The following is a 19,398-nucleotide window of genomic DNA, read 5'->3' as shown; positions in this document are numbered from 1 at the left end:
CTCCAGGACAGTCAGTGTGGCTGGTCAGAAAAACTCTACACTGACTGTCGCATCTGAAAGATGGCATCTATGACCATGCAATTTCCTTCACCTTTGGTTTGCAATGGTGTCGTGTGGCTGTGGTTCTTTTTTTTTAAATCCTTTGGATCACTTCTTAAGAGAGAGACTTTCTTATGGGTCTACCTCTCCATCCACTTTCCCAACACTTACATCACAGAAAGTTTCCTTTTGTGGACTATTTTTGGCTCTGGGACCGTAGTTAGAGAAACACTGTTGTTTAATGGCAATCAGTTATCTGTCTGCACTTGTGTGCAGAAAAGTCCTTCTACCATTCTCAACCAATCTGCAGGAGAGAGTGGCCTTTCGAATTGCATTTTTCTGTAGCTGTTCGTGGTCCTAAAATAAAACTGAATCAAAAATGTAGTTTATAAATTCTAAAGAGCTGCAAGAATTTGAAGACATTTCCATCCATAGGGTTTCAAGATGCAAAGGCATTGGAGAAAAGAGGGAGATTGATTATTTGGCTAACTTATTTTTGATGTCACGTTTCCATTGGATAGGAAAGGAAAGAGGAATAACACAGGAGGGATGTGATTAGGTGATTTATCTCTGATGATATATTCCTGCTACCTAATAATGAACTATTATCGCAGAGGACAGAGATTAAAGGAGAAGATGAGGGAAAACGAAATCATCACCCAGTCTTCCTCATCCTGGGAGGGGCTACCACTTAAGTGGGTAAAAGATCCACGCTTTCTGTGAGACTTGAACAGAACCTTGGATCTTGACTAGGAAGTAAGACTGTTACCCACTGAACAGGTCTCTAACAGGACTGCACCTGCCTCCCCTCAGTCATGATGTCATTCAAAGTTTGCAGTGCTGGAAACCTGATTCTAATCTTAACTAACAATGGTTGGGTTTCTCCTTTCACTCTTTAAAGATACTTGCAAAAGCAAGTGACAGTGAGAAGAAGGAGCAACAACTGGAGAGAGCCTTGGAAGAGATTAAGAAGCGATTTCAGAAGACAGTGAAACAATTTATAAATGCCATTTTGATAGCTTCAGGTATAGTATTTTTTGCTGCATGCCAACAAAGTGATTAGTCCTGTACATATGTATAATAAGGTCTGGTGTCTCCACCAAGGGACTTACAGTTTAGCTCTGGCACATATTAATGCAAGGATGATGATGTAAGGTCAAAGTACTGGAGAGGCTGGGAGAAAGAATTGCAGAAAGGCTTTCTGGAGGAGAAATGGGCTCAAAGGAATGAGCTGAAGGGAAAGAATGATGTGGGTACTGAATAGAGTGGAGCAAATAATTGATTTCTGGTTCAGTGGCTGAACCAAACAAATCAGAAAAAAAATTTATCTTGGATTGACCCCAAATGGAAATGTTTGGGGTTTTTTTGCTGAAACAAAAAACCTGAAAAAATCTTGTTATGGGTCAAATGAAATGTTTTGTTTGACCTGAAATGATTTTTTCCCCCAGTTCTTTGTTTTTGTTTTTGTGTGTTTTTAATTCTTTTTTAATTTGTTAAATTTCTAAACAAATATTGTTTCAAAACTAAAAGTTACATTTTCAAGATGTAACATATCAAAATGTTTTGAATTTTTTTGAACAACTTTTATTTTTTGGAGCCAAAACTATTATCCAGATTTGACCTGAATTCGTGAATACATTCGATTGACTCTGACTTTTTCAGGGAATTATTTTTTTTCATCTAGAAAATTTCAACCAGCACGAGAGCTGAAGTTACTTTGATTAAAATATTTGAAGTCATTTAATACTGAAATATTAATAGGTATGTTGAACAGCAGATTTCAAAGGGGTGAACTAGAAGACCTAATAGAAAATTTGAATAAACCCATACAAGTTGGAGGTGGACTGAGTAACTTCAGAATACCTACATACACTTGGGAAGGTACATGAATCAACAAGTTACTCAGTGTCCCATTCACCTTTGGGAACCTTGTTCAAGTTCTCTTCCGGTCCCAAGTGAACATACCCCATTTTGCTTCATCAAACTATCATGGAACTCAAGGCTGAGTGAATAACATGAACTAATTTTAAAAAGTGAATTAAGAGCACCCAATCTGTGCAGCCAGGACAAGGCCAATCACGCACAACCTGTCAGAAAGAGGGGAGTGTAGGCATAGTGTGTCCAGGGCTGTTTAGATTTCATAGGTCAACAGCTAAAGAGTCACAGTGGTTGTATGGATTTCTGCAGGGGTAAAACTCTGGGGGCCTTTCAAACCAAAAGCCCAAACCATCCCCTTCAACTTGAGCTAAAGAAAATTCTCTAACAAGCACATCCTTAAGTGTTGTTTTTTATTTGTCAGGTATGATTCCTATAGAATATCCAATCCTAGAAGGAGCAAAGTATGTCAAATCTAAAAGGAAGGAACCGTCGTCTCAGGCCTGGGCTAAAAGAGTGAAAGAAGAACGTGCTCCAATAGCTTCAGAAACGAAAAGGCCTCAAAAACCTCCTAGCAGACCGATTGACCGAAGGATTCCTCCCAAGCCTTCTCGCAGACCCGTGGATCAAAGGAAACCTTCCAGTCACTTGGATACCATGACCCAACCAAAGCCTGCACCAAGGTTTGCTTGGAGATGCACACACACTTCCTGATTGGGTAGAGGACACAGTGTCACTGAAATTTTGGGTTCACAGTTTATTTTGATCATAGAGGAAATGGTTGTGTGGCGAATGAGGTAAGCAGGCAACTGGCAGGATTAAATTGGATTCTTTGAGATAAATCCTTAGTTGGTGTTCATCAGCATAGCTCTAATGGATTCAATGGAACTCTGCTGACAATCACTAGCTGAGGAGCCAGCCCTTTACATCTTGCCATCTTTTTCAACCTGCTCCACTATTCCTGCTGCAGTTCCCGCTAGAATTTCTAAGTGCATAGTACATTTATTCCTCAGTGGGTAGATGAAATCCCCATAGATCTCTATACACTGGAAGACTGAAGAGAGTTTTATGATCACATCCTACAGAAAGCATTTAACAACAGTTGCCCAGTTTGTTTGACGAGTCAGAATATCTTCACCACCACAAGCCCTAGAAATTGAATGTTCCTGTAAGATAAAGCTTAGGTGCTACAAGAACTGATAAAGGGCCATCAAAAGAGTGTGGGTATAGGCCCTGATCCTGCATCAGTAGAATCAATGAGAGCTTCACCACTGACTTCAAAGACTGTAGGATCAAGCCTTAGTGAACCACAGTGAACCAGCTCAATCTGACCTGATGCCCTAGTATTAGTTTCCAAGGGTTCATCCTGTTGGAGGATTCTTCCCCTCTGCCACACATTCCTGAATGAACACAACTGTTAGTGGGAGAGAAGTTTTGCATCTTCTGCCTCTTAAAGAGCCACATTCCTTTGATGTTAGGGAATATGATGCTTTTTAAGTTGAGACAGCCCCAAGATGCAAAATCAGGCTCTGGATGCAGGTTCAAAGCCTTCTGCAAAATTTTGGAGGTTCAATTGAATGTATTTTTGGTGTTTGGGTTTTTTTTAAGCCTCTCTCTATTTTACATGCGAGCCCACTCAACTTTTTAAAGGGTCAGATTTCCATGTCTTAGACATACTGGAGCCTCTGCCTGAAATCATGGTAACAAAGTGACTTGTATTTAACTACTTTCTTGGATTACTGTAGAATACACAAATATATACTTCTGGTATATATGTATCTAAACTGAACTTCATATGCCTTGCAGAGTTAAAACCGTTTCAGGTGCAGGTGCATGCCCTGCCAGGACCTGGGCATCGTCTATTGCTGACTGCCCAGTTGTGCTCCGGAGGCTACTATCAAAACAGGACGCTGCTCTGGGTTGCAAGTGTGTCGTGAAAATTCCATTTGTTACCGACTTGGAGTTTGACAAGTTTATTTCAGCCCCCAGAAAGTCTGATCAGATCCTGGTGATCTTTGTCCTGTCATCCCAAAACCCTTCCTATTCTCCCTTCTTGGAGTGGATGTTACAAAGCCTGTACATGGAAAAACAGCATGGCCGCCCATCTCCTTGTGTTCAGGTACATTGTGGTCGGGGTTAAGGATTGGAGGACAGGAAATGCACATAGGTGACCCACAGCAAAGGGGACTGCCTAGTGCTTTTCAAGAAACATAAAATGCAGAGTGAGTGACACTAGTGAATGGTGTTAGACTGACAGTCTTGGGGATTATTTTGGGGAAGATCTATGGCCTGTGTTACACAGGAGGTCAGATGAGATGGTCACAGTGGCCCCTTCTGGCCTTGGAATCTATGAATCTGAGATGGAAGAACTCTTTGTGGAGCAGCTACAACACACAGCAGCAGCAGTTCAAGTTTTCTCATGCTGTCCACTAATGTGCTCCAACTTTGACCTGAGGTGTGGGGGGAACCATTACTAGCAATGAGTGGGGGAGTTCAGACTCCACGTTCTTTAAGTCACTGTTAAATTATAAAATTTGTTCCCAAACTACTTGATCATTTCCCCTTGAAATGATAAATATGAGGCTTTTTGCTTACTACTGAGCTGCAGAATGTCACTGGTGTGATAACATGCAGAGCCCAGGCGGAAGAGATGTCTAACCAACACAAGATGTCATTCTGATTGCTACTATTAAAAGATAAAGCTTCATAATGGCTGCACCCACATTTTGCAAACTAGCCACCAGGATGTGCTGCTGTTCTAGTAGAAACAATTGCAAGTGCAATTATCTCAATCTCACTAGGGGTCACTGTTGATGTCTCAGAACCAGCTGCATGTGCACTTATAAGAAAAACAGCCCTTAAAGAAAGAAACTCAAACTGTACATCAATGTCTTCAGTCCAGTTCAAATATTGAGAATGTTGCTACATCCGTATTATACATATTCAGAAGATAGGTTCTACTCAGATGAGAGTATCAGATTAATTACTGAGTTAACACTTTATGGTGAATGTCATTCCAGACTGGATTAATAATAAAACCAAGCAAGTTTCACTCAACAGTGACAGTGAAATGGTACAGCAGTGTCAGAGCTCAGATCCAGCATATATGTAAGGATTTGAGAATTGAATTTCCAACCATTTTTACACACAGCCCTACGATTTAAAGGGAGTCATTAAATGCTGGCCTGGATTCCAGACATGGTGACATGAGAGGTTACAGTCCTGTATGTACATGATGTTGTCAAGTCTGAACCTCCCAGCATTCTTTAGCGTATCTGGCAAAGTGTCACAGTCAGTGAGAAGAAATAAATGATACAGTCAAAGAGCATTTTGTGTGCCGCTAAGGCTAGCTAAATGACATATCTTTTGCTGCAGTGCTTCAAGGGCCTGATCCAAAACAACCTTGCACCTGGCCCCAGATGTGGCAGAGTAATTAGACTGTAATTTCATAACACTGTACTCCTAAACCCCGACCCCCCCCCAAAATCAAAACCTCAACCCCTCCCCCTACTTTGAAAAGGGGGACGTGGCAGAGACTCCAGGAAGTCCAGTCGGGCCTCTGATTGTTGCTATTGGTTTTATATGGAAGGCGCTCAAATACTATGGTGATGTGCAGCAGCAGCAGAAAACCCTAAATAGACAGGTTTCAGAGGGGTAGCTGTGTTAGTCTGTATCAGCAAAAACAATGAGGAGTCCTTGTGGCACCTTAGAGACTAACAAATTTATTTGGGCATAAGCTTTCGTGGGCTAAAACCCACTTCATCAGATGCATGGAGTGGAAAATACAGTAGACGCAACTCCCATCTTTTCATATGCTGTGTATTTATACCTCTCTACTGTATTTTCCACTCCATGCATCTGATGAAGTGGGTTTTAGCCCACAAAAGCTTATGCCCAAGTAAATTTGTTAGACTCTAAGGTGCCACAAGGATTCCTCGTTGTTTTTGCTAAAATAGACAGATGTCAACCTCTTCTGCTCCAACAAATACAGTGCGGCAACTCATTTCTATCGAGACCTTCACAGATACAATATTTTGGTGACTCCTGTTAACTAGTGTTATGTCACTTGTATCATCTAAAACTAGACTGGATACGTCCCTCAGAAATACTAGTAGGGAGCAATACCTTTTCATCAGTGGGATTGAGAGGGGCTGACAAAAATCACTTACATTCTTCTCCATCGTCAATTTCAGAGATTCTAACACTCTCCATTTTTAAATGACAATGACCAACACTAGGGCTTAATTTTTTAGCTGAGACCCTCACTAGAGTTCCCAAAGACCTATTTTATTCTATTCAAGTTTTTATACCATGCTCATCACTGTAGTATTAGGCCCTTCCATTAGTGCATCTGTCATCTGGAAAGAATGAGTGTGTTTGTCCATCTCTAGTGCAGGTGTGACCCTTACCGCTTGCTGAGGTATGACATGGACAGTGTCACAAGACGAAAGCCCCCCCTGCCACCTCTGCTTGTGCGGAAGCATGCTGTCACTCCGGGAATGGTGCTGGTAAGTCTGGAAGTTTTGCTGCTTGGAAGGACCCTGAACCTTTGACTCAGTGACTCAGTCAGAACACTATGTCTCTATGATGTATGGTACTCATGGGTGACTACATTACACATAGTGCTGCCTGCCAGCCAGCTCCATTGTAAATGAGGCTGAGTACCAGCATGAGCTGAAGGAGAAAGAGTCACTGACTCATTAAAACATCTGTTTGTTGGCTATGAATCGCATTAACCCTAGGAAGGATGGTGGTTTAAGGTAGGAGGGAAGTTCCTTTACAAAAAGTTGAGATGGGCCAAAGCTGAAATATTTCAATATGGATCCTGACTCAAACTTCTCCACTTTTGGGTGGATTCAGATTTAATGTCACACAGTTCAAATCCGTCTTATAAAGATGGGCCAACACCATGAATTTCCCCCAAAATTTCAAGAAGGCTGAATCCAATGCCTCTAAGAGGAACCCAAGGCCATGCTATATATGTTCCTCCAGTGCACATCTTGTCTTCTTTTGTTATCCATATGCATTACCAAATCAGGAGGTGAATGTGTGACAGGAGAGTGTCTACAACTGACACTCAGAAGGCACTTTTCTGTTCGGTCACCAGTTACATTCCTGTTCGGCGGTAGAAGTTGTCCTTATTTTGTTTTTACCAATACAATAGCTGTCAGCTTCATCCAGCACCTTTTGTCCTAGGCTGTCTGAGCACAAACTTACAGTGATGTACAAGCTATGTCAGGACTTAATTTACCCCTCCCTGAAATGAAGCCACTTCTGTGGTGGTTTGCACCAGAGCAAGACTACACAGCCCAGCAAGACTACTGAACACTTTAGGACAATGCTAAAGGATCCCCCCCCAGCCTAAGGGGAGGATCTACAGGACCTCAGAAACCCATTAATTTCGGGGGACAACTAATAAAAGAACAGGGACAGGAGTGCAGTCAAAGGGTCATAGCAATTTAGGGTGGCAGAATGTTACCCACACTGGAATTTGGCTAGGACACCGTGGTTGGCATCCTTATATTATGAAAAGTTCCTAAAGGGCTTTTAATGACCACAAGTGGCCCTGTCTCACCTAAGTAATGGATTTTATTGTGAAATACTCACTCTGATTCTTCTCCCACTGAAGCCAATGGCAAAACTCCCATCCAGTATTGCAGGGTCAAGCGCTCCGTGTGGTAATTTTGTGCCTTTATAGCCCTCATCCAGCCTAACAGTTAAGAACATGCTTAAAGTGAAATAAGTGACCTTAAAGCGCACTCACTCGTGATTAAAACGCCCTACAAATAATAGACACAGCCATCTCAACACTAACACTGACAGCTACCTCACAGAATAAATAAGTATTCAGCAGATATTCTAGATAATCCCTGTGGGTCAAATCTCTCGTTCACGTCAATGAGAGTTTTAACCAAATAAGGACTTCAGGATTTTGCCTTCAATATTTAAGCACTCAGTGAATTTCTATTAGTATAGACTCTTCAGCTGTTCTACTCCAAAAATGTGCCAGTCAGTGTTAGTATGTTGGCTGTTCCTAATCAGCTGATGCCTGTGAATAATTTCACCAACCCTCTCTAATATCCAGCCAAAACCCTGCCCTCACCCAGTCTCTGCTGTTACATGGCACCATCTATCCAAAGATATCACAATTTAAAATGAATCCAGTCTCTCAAGCTGCCCTGTGAAATAAGCACCATCTCCATTTAGCAGCTTGGGAAACGGAGGCAGGAAGAAATTAAGGGCTTTGCCCGTATTGCACACTGAGTCAGTGACAGAGCTGAGACTAGAACTCACTTGCTAAAGGCCCATGTTTTGTACAGAAGAAACACCATGATATTGAACGGCTTGACATTCCACTGCTTTGGGAAGGGCCATTTACATGGAAGTGCAGTTCCTTTCTTGGGAGTCCTGGCTCACACAGGTTTTTATTTGGGTTCACTGAAAGAGGTGCCAAATCAGATAAGACTATTAGAGAGCCTTTTAATGAATGCCCTTCTGTGTTCTAGAATGGCTCTTTTACAGCCTTGTAAATCTCTGACTCTGGAAGTGTAACGCTCTTGTTTCATTGGACAGACAAGACCAGGGATTAGAATGGTTATAAGGCTATTATTCATTCCCTTTAGCTACCAGAATCCATTGGCTGACCTCCTCAACACAGTTAGGCTTATTGTTAACATACAGTCTGGATGTACAGGCAAATAAGATTTTTATGGTCAAAACAGAGGTCATTGCAGAAGCATTTGAACTTCATGAAATGGTTTTGCTTGAAAGGACTTTGATTTGTGTAACCAAGAATTTACTGCTAAAGTTTTTCCAAAGTAAGGACCTAGATGAAGGGATGAAATTTTAATGACAGAATTGTTTAAGTGTAGTTATTAAAATAAGGTTTTGATCGTTGTCTGACATGAGAAACTTTAAAGCACAAGGGACGGGGGAGGATTACAGTTTTGAAAAGAAAACTAGGGATGGTTGGGGGAGACAGAAATATAGAAAAACTGAGCCGAGCCAAGAAAACAGCATGGATTCTCATTGCAGCTTTGCTACCAACTCACTGTATGTCTTTGGGCAAGTCACTTAACTTATCGGTGCCTCAGTTTCTCCATCTGTAAAATGGACACAATAATATTAATTTACCATTGTGTAAAGTGCTTTGATAGCCCGAAATGATAGCTGCTGAATAAGTGCCAGTTATTCCAATTGTGCTTTAGGAGGCAGATGTTCAATAGCTCTTGCTATGCCTGTTTAATCTCCCCACGATGTGACACATTGCACCAATTCTCATCATGCCACTAAGTCCAGCTCCCACACCCTTGTCCCTGCCCCACAATTTTTTTATCTTTGCTGCCATCAGTAAACAGATCCCACACATGCCCGTGTCTGACCCCATGAAATGCACCAAATCCCTTGGGAGGATTTAAAAAGCCCTGTGTGGGTGGTGGCAGGAAAGGGGAGAGGAGTGTCTAGGAAAGGTCAATTGGTCTGCTTGTCTGGGCAGCATGTTGTGATTTCTTCCTGGACAAATGCCACTGTTTGAAAATGTGTAAATGCCTCTTGACAGCAACTGCATTGGTGGGTATCATGTGCTGTGCTGAATAACTGAGCTGAGCTAATGCTGGGGCTGGAGTAGAAAGCAAAATTGTAAGGCTCTCGCCCAGGGAGGAGTTCTTTATCTAGGAGTATTTGAACAGATGAAGCTGACGTTGGCCATTCCACTCTAAATGACCCTTCCTGATTCCCCTTCCTCTTCCATGACAGTCACAGAGAGACTGACTCTTATGGACTGATAATGGTGCTTTGCGTTACCGAACCTCTTGCATGGGGCTGCTTGTGGACATGTACTCTAATAGGTACTAGTGTGATGGGAACCTCCCAATTGTCTTTTGTGATGTTTGCAGTTTCAATCTTTCTGCTGCGTTATTAAAAGCAGAAATGAGTTTGGTCCTGAGATGCTGATACTGCCTGACATCTCCTTCGTTCTCCTTGAGGGTCGGCCTCCTGACCCTTGCACCCAGTGCTTAATGGGTAACAAAAGAGGTGTCAGGACTCAAGCAATTAGGTGCCAAGGCTCAAGCAATTTCTTTTTACTTTCAAAACTGACGCAGCAAGCCCAGAGGTGCCGGGGCTATGAACAGCCGAGCCTAGAGGTGCTGGGGCTCAGTCCTGGCAACGCTTGGCATAAATTTAAACATTGCACTGAACTTAATAGTTTGCTAATCACTTGAAGAATTCTCCAGCCTAGCCCCACAGCAAAGAACTATCAGGCGGAGCAGAGCCAAACAAACACTGCTCTGAGTCTTTTGTAAATAATTTGGTGACATCTAAATCACGTTCCCTTTCCCATCATGCACAGCCCTTTCCCACAAACACTCCTGCAAGCCATTTCTTTTCCTGTTTGTGCACAGCAAGAGCACTCAGGTAATGCCCCAAGTACAGACTTGGGGCAGAGAGGGTTTACCTGCTGACACCTGTGTGACTGTGTGTTTGCATGAAGGTTCATTATAGGAGTGCTCAGGTGGCCATCTTGAAATGTCTGTCGGGGGTAGAAACAGGCCCATGCAATTTAGGTGACCAATTCTATAGTGTGATTATCATATTGTGACTATCCTGTACTTAGGAGAATTCTTACACTGAAGATTTCCTGAACAAACGGTGTGTTGGAATTTTGTTTGTGAATAGCCAACACACTTGTAAGGAATGCAGTCCTGGCTGGACAATGAGAGTGTGGCTGCTCCACAAGACCTGACAAACCCTCCTCAGAGCGTAATGTCTCCACAGGAAGGGACTTTTAAATGTCTAATAGCTGCAGTCATTTTACTGAACTGTTGCTTTGCCTGCAGGTGGGCTGGGAAATTAAGCATCTCCCTGAAAGGGGCTTATGAGTAAATAGATTGATAGGATCAGATCCTCAGCAGGTGTACATTGGTGTAGCCTCATTGCCTTCTTTAACTTACATGGAGCTACCCAGCTTTATACCCGCTGAGGAACTGTCCCATAACATATAAAATCAATTAGGGAATCTTGATTATTTTTCTTACCACCTTCCTGTTAGTTGTTTTTCCTGCTAAGTCCCTTCTGGCAGAAGCACACACAATGCCACAGAATGAGCTAGGAATAGAATCCAGGAGTCCTGGTCCTCCATCCCCTGTTGAAGCTACCAGACTGTTGTTGGGGCTGCTTCAACACAGCTGTCAATTGAATGTCTGCCAAACTAGCTGAGGTTTGCTGCGGGATCTGTAGATGCAAAGAGTTGGGCGTAACCTGATACCTGGTGAAAATTAGGTTGTTTGCTATGAGCCCTCCAACAACAAGGCTTTGCTGTTGCCTCCTGCGATGGTGAACCTGGACTCTATCATCTGTAACATTCCTGTGGAACACAGTTGTTGCAATTAAAAGTGGAAAAGGAGATGGTGCCTGGTTCTTCCCCTTTCCAGGGCTTAGAAGCTAAGCAACAGATGCTTGAACATTGTGCAGGGTCTGATGGGCAGCCAGTGTAGATCATACATTGGGGACATTAAGCACTCTGGTTGGCTTGCTCCTTTTAGCAGACAGGATGCTGCATGCTCACCCATCTGTAACTTGCAGGTGGCCACCTGGTACAGGCCAAATTAAACAGAGTTGCTCAAGCCTCAAGGTAATCAGCTAATTCATTCAATACTACTACATTCCCTCAGAGCCTGCAGTCCCCTGTGCTCCAGGGGTTGATGAATACAGCAGCCAGAGATGCAGAATACTTGAACCCATTGAGACTCATTCCAATTTAGAAAGACCACCCTGCAATGAGGAAGATATTTCAACTCCCAACCCCCCTACGTCTCCCACCTCTTTCACACGGAGGGTAGATCTACAGGGAGAAATCAGGATATGTACCTATAACTATCTCAGGAGACACTGAGTAGCACATTAGCTTTGTTCAAATGGACATGGAAACATCTACCCAATATTGTAAAGTGTGGGTAGGCGGGATAGGAACACCGCAATTCAGCATGAAAGTTTTTCAAGTAAATGGGTATATTGCACCTTGGTTTCAGACACACCTGCTCCTTTTCCAGATTCTGTAGTTAGATGCCTGATGTCTTTGGTTTTCTAAACACGGAGCCCTTCTGGCTTTCCTTTTGTGAGAAGGTATGAAAGTGCTGGTAGCAATCCTAACATCAGCGCTGGCTTTCAGTGCCTTTCTACACCCTCTGCTGCTGCTCCTCACAGTTCAGAGAGATTCGTCGGATAACGCCAGAGGGAGCTGCTGGCATTCAGAACTCAGGCCAGCTGCCCACATGCTGCACTTTGAACAGAAGAGAGATTAACTTGTGAGGCAATCAGTGAGCTTCAGCTTTGAAACAACCCTTTTTCTTCCTCACACAGATGTACAAATAGAGCGAGCATGTAGTATCCAGTGACCACCACTGAGAATTGCCCATGCACTTTCCATATCTCCCTGCATGCTGTGCCCCACCATCCTGATCTCTCATCCTTCTACTCCCCACTCCTTACCCTCCACCCATTCACTCCACTCCTTTTGTCCCACCCTGCATATATCCACCTACTCCCTGCCTCCACCCTATTGCTTTGACCTCACGTCTTCCTACTCCACCCTGTTCCCCGTGCCTAATCACTGTGCTCCTTCAGTCTCCACCCTGCTGCTCTGATCTCATATCCACTGACTCACTCGACCCTACAGGTCTCCACACCTGTTGTCCCCCACATCCACTTGCCATCTCACTTCTCCACCCATCTTTGCCACCTTCATTCCAAATCTCCTCCCCAGGGTGGTCTACAGCTGGAGCAGGGTGGCTCCTTCATTTGTGCTACCCCCTGGGCTGTGTTCCACTGAATCACCTCTCCTCTGTTAAGTCTTGGCTTGAAATCTTCCCTTTCTCTTATGAGTTTATGTGCAAAGGACACTATGGAAAAAATAGAATGCACAGTACTGAATTGCAATGCTTCTTCTTCTGCACTGCCCCAACCAGGGAACAGAGTTTCTAGGGCTGTCAAGGCTATTTATATTATATTATATTATATTATATTATATTTATTGATCAGGTATATATCTATTCACTGCAAATCCTGAACTACACAAAAGCTGCTGCAGAATGTATCCTGCTGTAAGTAGAAAGTGGAAGTTGAAGGGCCTGCTACCATGCTGTGTCTAGCAGGAGGCTCAGCCCAGGAGAAGTGGGTGCAAAGGTAGCTTTGTGATAACTGTGCACCTCTGATATTCCAGGCAACTTTGAGGATAGGGATTTGGCCCCCAGTGTAAGTTAGAGCAGATCCTAAGGCTGCTCTAACTGAGGCAGTTGCCATCAACCACCGCTATGCTCTTCTGTATTCCACAACAAATGAAGTACTCCATACTCTAGACCAGGGGTCGGCAACCTTTCGGAAGTGCTGTGCCGAGTCTTCATTTATTCACTCTGATTTAAGGTTTTGCATGCCAGTAATACATTTTAACATTTTTGGAAGGTCTCTTTCCATAAATCTATAATATAGAACTAAACTATTGTTGTATGTAAGGTAAATAAGGGTTTTTAAATGTTTAAGAAGCTTCATTTAAAATAAAATTAAAATTCAGAGCCCCCCGGACCGGTGGCCAGGACGTGGGCAGTGTGAGTGCCACTGAAAATCAGCTTGCGTGCCGCCTTGGCACGCGGGCCATAGATTGCCTACCCCTGCGCTAGACACTCCTCTCTTCCTGCACCCAGCCAGCCCTTTGTGCTCGGGGTTGTGCACAGGTGGTGTTGTAGGACTACCTATGTCATCCCCTTCCTGAGGGAATTTTCCACAGGCCCATTTAGGGTGACCAGATAGCAAGTGTGAAAAATCAGGACAGGGGGTGGGGGGGTGGGGTAATTGGCACCTATATAAGAAAAAGCCCCAAATATCAGGACTGTCCCTATAAAATTGGGACATCTGGTCACCCTAGGCCCATTTCAACCCTTTTTGACACATATACATCACTGGAGTGGTATGAAGAAACTGCAGAGAGGGCTAGAAGACTCCCTATAGTAGAGACTGATGAATCTCAGCAGACTCAGAGGTTCAGCTTGGGTTTTACCCAAGAATTTAGAACCCAGATTTGTAGAAAGTTGCAAATCTGGGCCCAGCTTTGGACTGATTTCTGGGCTAGAGTAAAAAAACCAGGAAGCTCTGGATTCAAATGGTTTCTAACTAGGGATCAGATCATGGAATGTAAGCAGAGGTACCCATTACTAAAAAGGTTGCCCACAATCCCCAGTTATCTGGAGGTTTAACTTAAAATGGTCAGCAGTGAAACAAGTTATGTTTCAGAGTTAACTTGTCATTGATTAAAAAAGGTGAAATGTTCATGAATATTTTTTGTGAAAAATACATCCCATTTTTCAGGAGATGCTTGAAAACATTCAAATTTTGACACACACACACTTACATTGATGAATTTTTGCAGAAGTTTTCACAAAAAATCTTCCTATTTTTCAGCTGGCTGCAGTTTTCATCCCAACCCAGGAAAAACACAGCTGTTTCCAGTGGGTATTATTTTGATAATTTGGGTTCATTTGGCCTTAAATTCCAGGGGAAGGGGTTAATAAACCCACACAGACTAAAACAAAGGATCAAAAGAAAATGTAAATAACCCTTAATTTTTGCACTACTCTAGTGCTTCCTTGATCCTCTGATCTGCAAGATTAAGCTTGAGGTCTCAAGAAAACAGGGCCAAGGAGCTACCTGATATCATATAAACAGCATCCATCTTGAATTTTCATGCTTCTGTTTCTATTCCTAACCAGCACTTATAAATGAAGTGAGGCATGCAAATGGAAAAAAGTTGTCCTGTATTGACACACTCACATCACCAGCTTCATATTTATCCCATTCACACGTCTATTAATTGCTCAGACATCCTGTCCTCCAGCCTCTGTGATGCTTACAACAGTTATTCCAGAGGAAGAAGAGGGAATGTTTTGAGATTTGAGATTGGCTCAGACAAAACTCATTGGGTGTAAAACTACCACAGATCAGAACTTACAATATTTTCCCCAAAAAAACTCCTGAGAAAGGAAATCACCAAACTCTGCACAGCTCTCCGATCTTCAATAGCTCCAGAATTCATGCAGCCATATGTATGTTATGATCTCATCCAATCTACCCTAGTATCTAGCTGTCACTAATGTCCAGCGGTTTCACAGAAACATTGCCGGCAAAAGTGCTTTCACAGTGTGGAGGACAGTCCCATACTTTTCCACTCCAAAAATAAGTTGAATTCCAGTCAGCACTGATGGTGTTAACTGCTCTGAAGGCAGAAAGTGTGTTTGCAGCACTCAGAGCCCCTAACCACTGGGTGAAAACATCTAAGAGTCCTGTGCAAAACAGGAAAGGGAAGCCATTTGGCCCAAGCTTTCACGCTTGGTTTTATTTTTTTTTTATGGCAAAGCATTTTTTTTTCCTCTTTCTTCTTCCTGCCTGTTTGTCAACAGATGTACGCTGGAGGGAAGCTGCTCTTCGGGGGCTGTGTTTTCAACGGATATGGCTGCAGCAAGAAGGACCTGCTGAAGCAGATCGGCCAAGCTCGCCTCGACTGCAAGATGGGTCACTTCCTGCCAGAGAGTTTCAAATTTAGGTAAAGCAGGAAATGCGGGGAAGGGGGCCCCCTGTCACACTGAGGTCTGTTTGTGACATGAACCTGGCTAACTAGGAGAAATCGAGGGGGCTGTGATAAGGCGCATGGGCGCATTGATAAAGTCATTGTCGGCCATTCCAGTTAATAAACAGGGTGAACGGAAAAAATAATGGAAGAAAAAAAGTAAGACCAAGTGGGATATTCTTCCCTCATGTGTTCCTGGAAACTCCTTAATTCAGAGGACTGTGACTGAGGCATAACTAAGAGCTTTATCGATCACCCCTACTGTGTGGGCATGCCCAGAGCTCAGGCACAACTCCCTAAGGCCTGACCTAGCACGTACTGGGAAGGATGCTGTTGAGGGATGTGGAGGAGATGCCGCCATATTGTTACATTTCAGTTAACGAAGTCAGTGGGCTGCCTTACACATTTGGGTTGAGCTTTTCAAAGCCAATTTGAGAATTTAACCACAACTGAACATCTCCATCTTGACTGTCCGAGATTTCAACAATCCCTTACTTTGCTACGCCTGCCATCGAGACATGGATATTTTGTCACACTGAGGTGTTCACCTTTATTCTGGTATTTGCGGGTTTCCTTGTCTTTGGAATGGGAATCCGTTCAATTTAGTTACTGCTGGGAGTCAAACTGCAGTTTTTACTGGCCCGCCACTATTCTGCTGGGAGCTACATCGTAACATCGTGCCCCCCTTGCAGTTCAGAGGCATAGCTGAACTATACCACAGGTAGGACATGTCTACAGTGAGAATTTAATTCACATTAAGGTAGGGTGTGAATTTAAAGCAAAATACTTATTCCGGATTAACTCCATGTGTGGATGCTCTTATTCCAGAAGTATTCTGAATTAAATTGATTTGGAATAAGGCATTCTTATTCCAGAATAAGAACATCCACACAAGGAATTATTCAGGAATAGATATTCCAAAATAATTCTCTGTGTAGACAAACCCTTAAACTCTCCCATACTTTAGGCTGTATCTCTTAGGTAGGGAGATGCATTAATTGGAGTCACCTTGAGACATTTACTACTATGCATATATTTTCACATTAATTGACAGGTTTTTCTCCCTTTATATCTGAAGAATATATATATTAAATGTAGCCCTTAAATTGTAACCAGCAGGCAGTTATCTACTTCACTGCACCACTCCGGCCTCTGTGCTCTAGCCATGGTGTTTTAGTGGTCCACAGAGCTCCCAGGGGAACTGCCTGGCACATGCAAGCTGCATCAGGTGTGTGCTTGTTTGGCCAATTTACATGACATATTAGGTGCCGAGGAAATGGCAGTTTTATCACTTAATTCAAAGCCAGTTATACAGGCAGGGATGGGAACCTAGTTCCCTCCCTCTCCGCCTCCACCTCAAGCACAGTCCAGGCCTTCGAGGGTGCTTCAGTATCAACACTCTTCTCCTCTCTGTTTTATAGCAAGGCTGGAGTCTGAGCTCCGGGACCTGACTCAAAGGTTTGGGTTATGCTATTGAGTATCTTGACTTCAGTGTCTACAAGCCAGGCGCATGGAAAGATTTCCCCATTCTGAGCCCCTTTGCTTTTAGAGGCAAATCCTGCTCCCCTTCTCCCACTCCACAGGCAGGGCCGGCTCCAGGCACCAGCAAAGGAAGCAGGTGCTTGGGGTGGCCAATGGAAAGGGACGGCACGTCCGGGTCTTCGGCAGCAATTCGGCGGCAGGTCCCTAAGTCCCTCCCTTCCTCTTTGAGCTGCTGCCAATGTGCCACTGAAGAGGAAGAGAGGGAGAGAAGGACCCGCTGCCGAATTGCTGCTGAAGAATGGAGGAGCACGATTGAGCTGCCGCCGAAGTGCCGCTGGTCAGCTTTATCTCTTTTTTTTCGCTTCGCCACTTGGGACGGCAAAAAAGCTGGAGCCGGCCCTGCCCACAGGCACAGAAAAATTCAGAGGTCACTTCGATCTAGCAAACAATAGCAGTGAAGCCAGGGCCGGGCTGCACAAGCCTGCCTAGGACCCTGGCTATGTACTCAAGCAGCTATCAATCTGATTTTCAGTGAGATTTGTGCTCCTGAGTCAGGGTTTGTCTACAGGGGGACATCCAAGAAAGTTAATCCAGATCAACTAAAGGTGTGAATTTGAAGTGAGCTAGTCAAACCGCAATAAGTTCTTGTGCGGATGTTGTTATTCCAAATTAAAGTGGCCTTAATTCAGTTTATCTTAATTCACTTCCAAAGTGAATGTCTACACATGCAGCAGTCACACCTTTTATTACAGTGTGCACATGGATACTTTTGAAAATCCCATTCTAAATCCAATTAAATGGATGCACAAAAGGTGCACTAGGCAAATTAAAACCACAGCTCGACTATAAGTAAAATAAAATAAATGAAATCTACAGTAAATAAATAAATAAATATACAAATTAATCAAATAAACACAGTATTCAAAAGGTAACAGCCTACTTGAACTGGGAGCCAGCTTGGCCCAACGGATAGGACTTAGATTGGCAGTGCAGAGATCTCAATATTATTTCCCACTCTGCCACTATCTTGATGTGTGATGCTGGGCAAGTCACCAGGTAGATTTTCAAAAGCACCTAATGGATTTAGGCGCCCAATTCCTTTCGGTGAGCGTTCTGCTACATAAAATCCCTTAGACCTCCCCATGTGTAAAATGAGGACAATAATGCTGAATCCCCTTGGCAAAGCACTTACAGATCCCAGAGGAAAAGCATTAAACATTAGCTGTTATTGAAAACAGGTAACTCCAAATAAACTTCTTCCCAGTGCTTCAAGGGAATATGTCATGCTGTGCATGCAGCGGGCATTGGTCTGTAAACTAGCAATGAAAGGTACGTGCCCAGATTCCATCCACAATCGCTGCACTATGCTAAACGGTGTGCCCCAAAGAACACATCTAGCATCCAAAGGGTTAATTGGTGCTGGGTGTCGGGAGTTTATTAGTCCAGATGAGAAAACCCTGAGCTGCACGTATTATATAGGAAGAGTATGAACTCATTTGCAGTCTCTTACAGTAACCCTTCCCCACCGCTGACTAATGCCTGTTCGTTCCTGTGGTATGTAACGTTCTCTGCCGTCATGTTCATGGAGGCCGAAGTTATTTTTAATGTGGCTGTAATATGGGTAGCAAAAATATCCAGGAACAGTGTTAACTTGTTTTCTTTTTCACTTTAATCTTGCTGCTCTTGGATAGGAAGCACAGACTACACTGTGTACTGGAACCTGTCTCCGTGTAGTAGATGGATACAGCAAGGGGGGTTGACCCTTTCACTGCTGGGCACTAGTGGTTTGCTTGCAGGAAATTTATGCCTTTGAAGGGCTAAGGTAACTGAAACCTCTATAACTGCAGGTTCCCTTTAAGACACTGAAAAGGTCAGTGCATGCACTCTCTTTCTTTCTCTGTTCATTTTCTTTCTTGGCATCTTATATTGCTGATCTGTACTAAAATTTGAGGGCCAGATATTTTATTCAGTCCTTGCTCCAAGCAAAATTCCCATTGACTTCAATGGATGTTTGCCTGAGTAAGGGCATCAGGTTTAGGAAGAAACTTTCTCTCTGGGCAGGTTATTCCATGACTGTTTTCTATGAGGTTTCCTGCACCTTCCTCCAAGCCATCTGATGTTGCCCATCACTGGAGACATGATATTGGATTAGATGGACCCTGGGTCTGATGTGATATGGCAGTTCCTATGTCACTGTGAATAGAGCATAGAAAATCCTGCAGGTTCTCTATGGTATAGGGCAGAGATCCGCAACTTTTGGCACACGGCCTGTCAGGGAAATCCGCTGGCAGTGTGGGCTGAGGGATGTGCTGGCCACCGCTTCCCGCAGCCTCCATTGGCCTGGAACGGCGAATCGCAGCCAGTGGGAGCTGCGATCAGCTGAACCTGCG

The 19,398-nt window shown here is 43.5% G+C and overlaps 1 protein-coding gene across 4 annotated transcripts in view; it reads left to right on the top strand.

The window, feature by feature from the left end:
• Positions 1-19,398, top strand: part of C7H3orf20 (chromosome 7 C3orf20 homolog) — a 55,416-nt gene that overhangs the window by 24,634 nt on the left and 11,384 nt on the right. For all 4 annotated transcript variants that reach the window (XM_045024008.1, XM_045024007.1, XM_045024006.1 and 1 more), the window contains 5 exons: positions 941-1,064; positions 2,339-2,597; positions 3,721-4,033; positions 6,306-6,422; positions 15,360-15,502. In XM_045024008.1, the coding sequence (XP_044879943.1) occupies positions 941-1,064; positions 2,339-2,597; positions 3,721-4,033; positions 6,306-6,422; positions 15,360-15,502 (956 nt within the window). The remainder of the gene's footprint in view (positions 1-940; positions 1,065-2,338; positions 2,598-3,720; positions 4,034-6,305; positions 6,423-15,359; positions 15,503-19,398) is intronic.

Source organism: Mauremys mutica, chromosome 7 (genome assembly GCF_020497125.1).
Source record: "Mauremys mutica isolate MM-2020 ecotype Southern chromosome 7, ASM2049712v1, whole genome shotgun sequence".
In the NCBI taxonomy this organism is placed as follows: Eukaryota; Metazoa; Chordata; order Testudines; family Geoemydidae; genus Mauremys; species Mauremys mutica.
The sequence above is the reverse complement of the archived record's forward strand: the minus strand, read 5'-3'. Positions and strand labels throughout refer to the sequence as shown.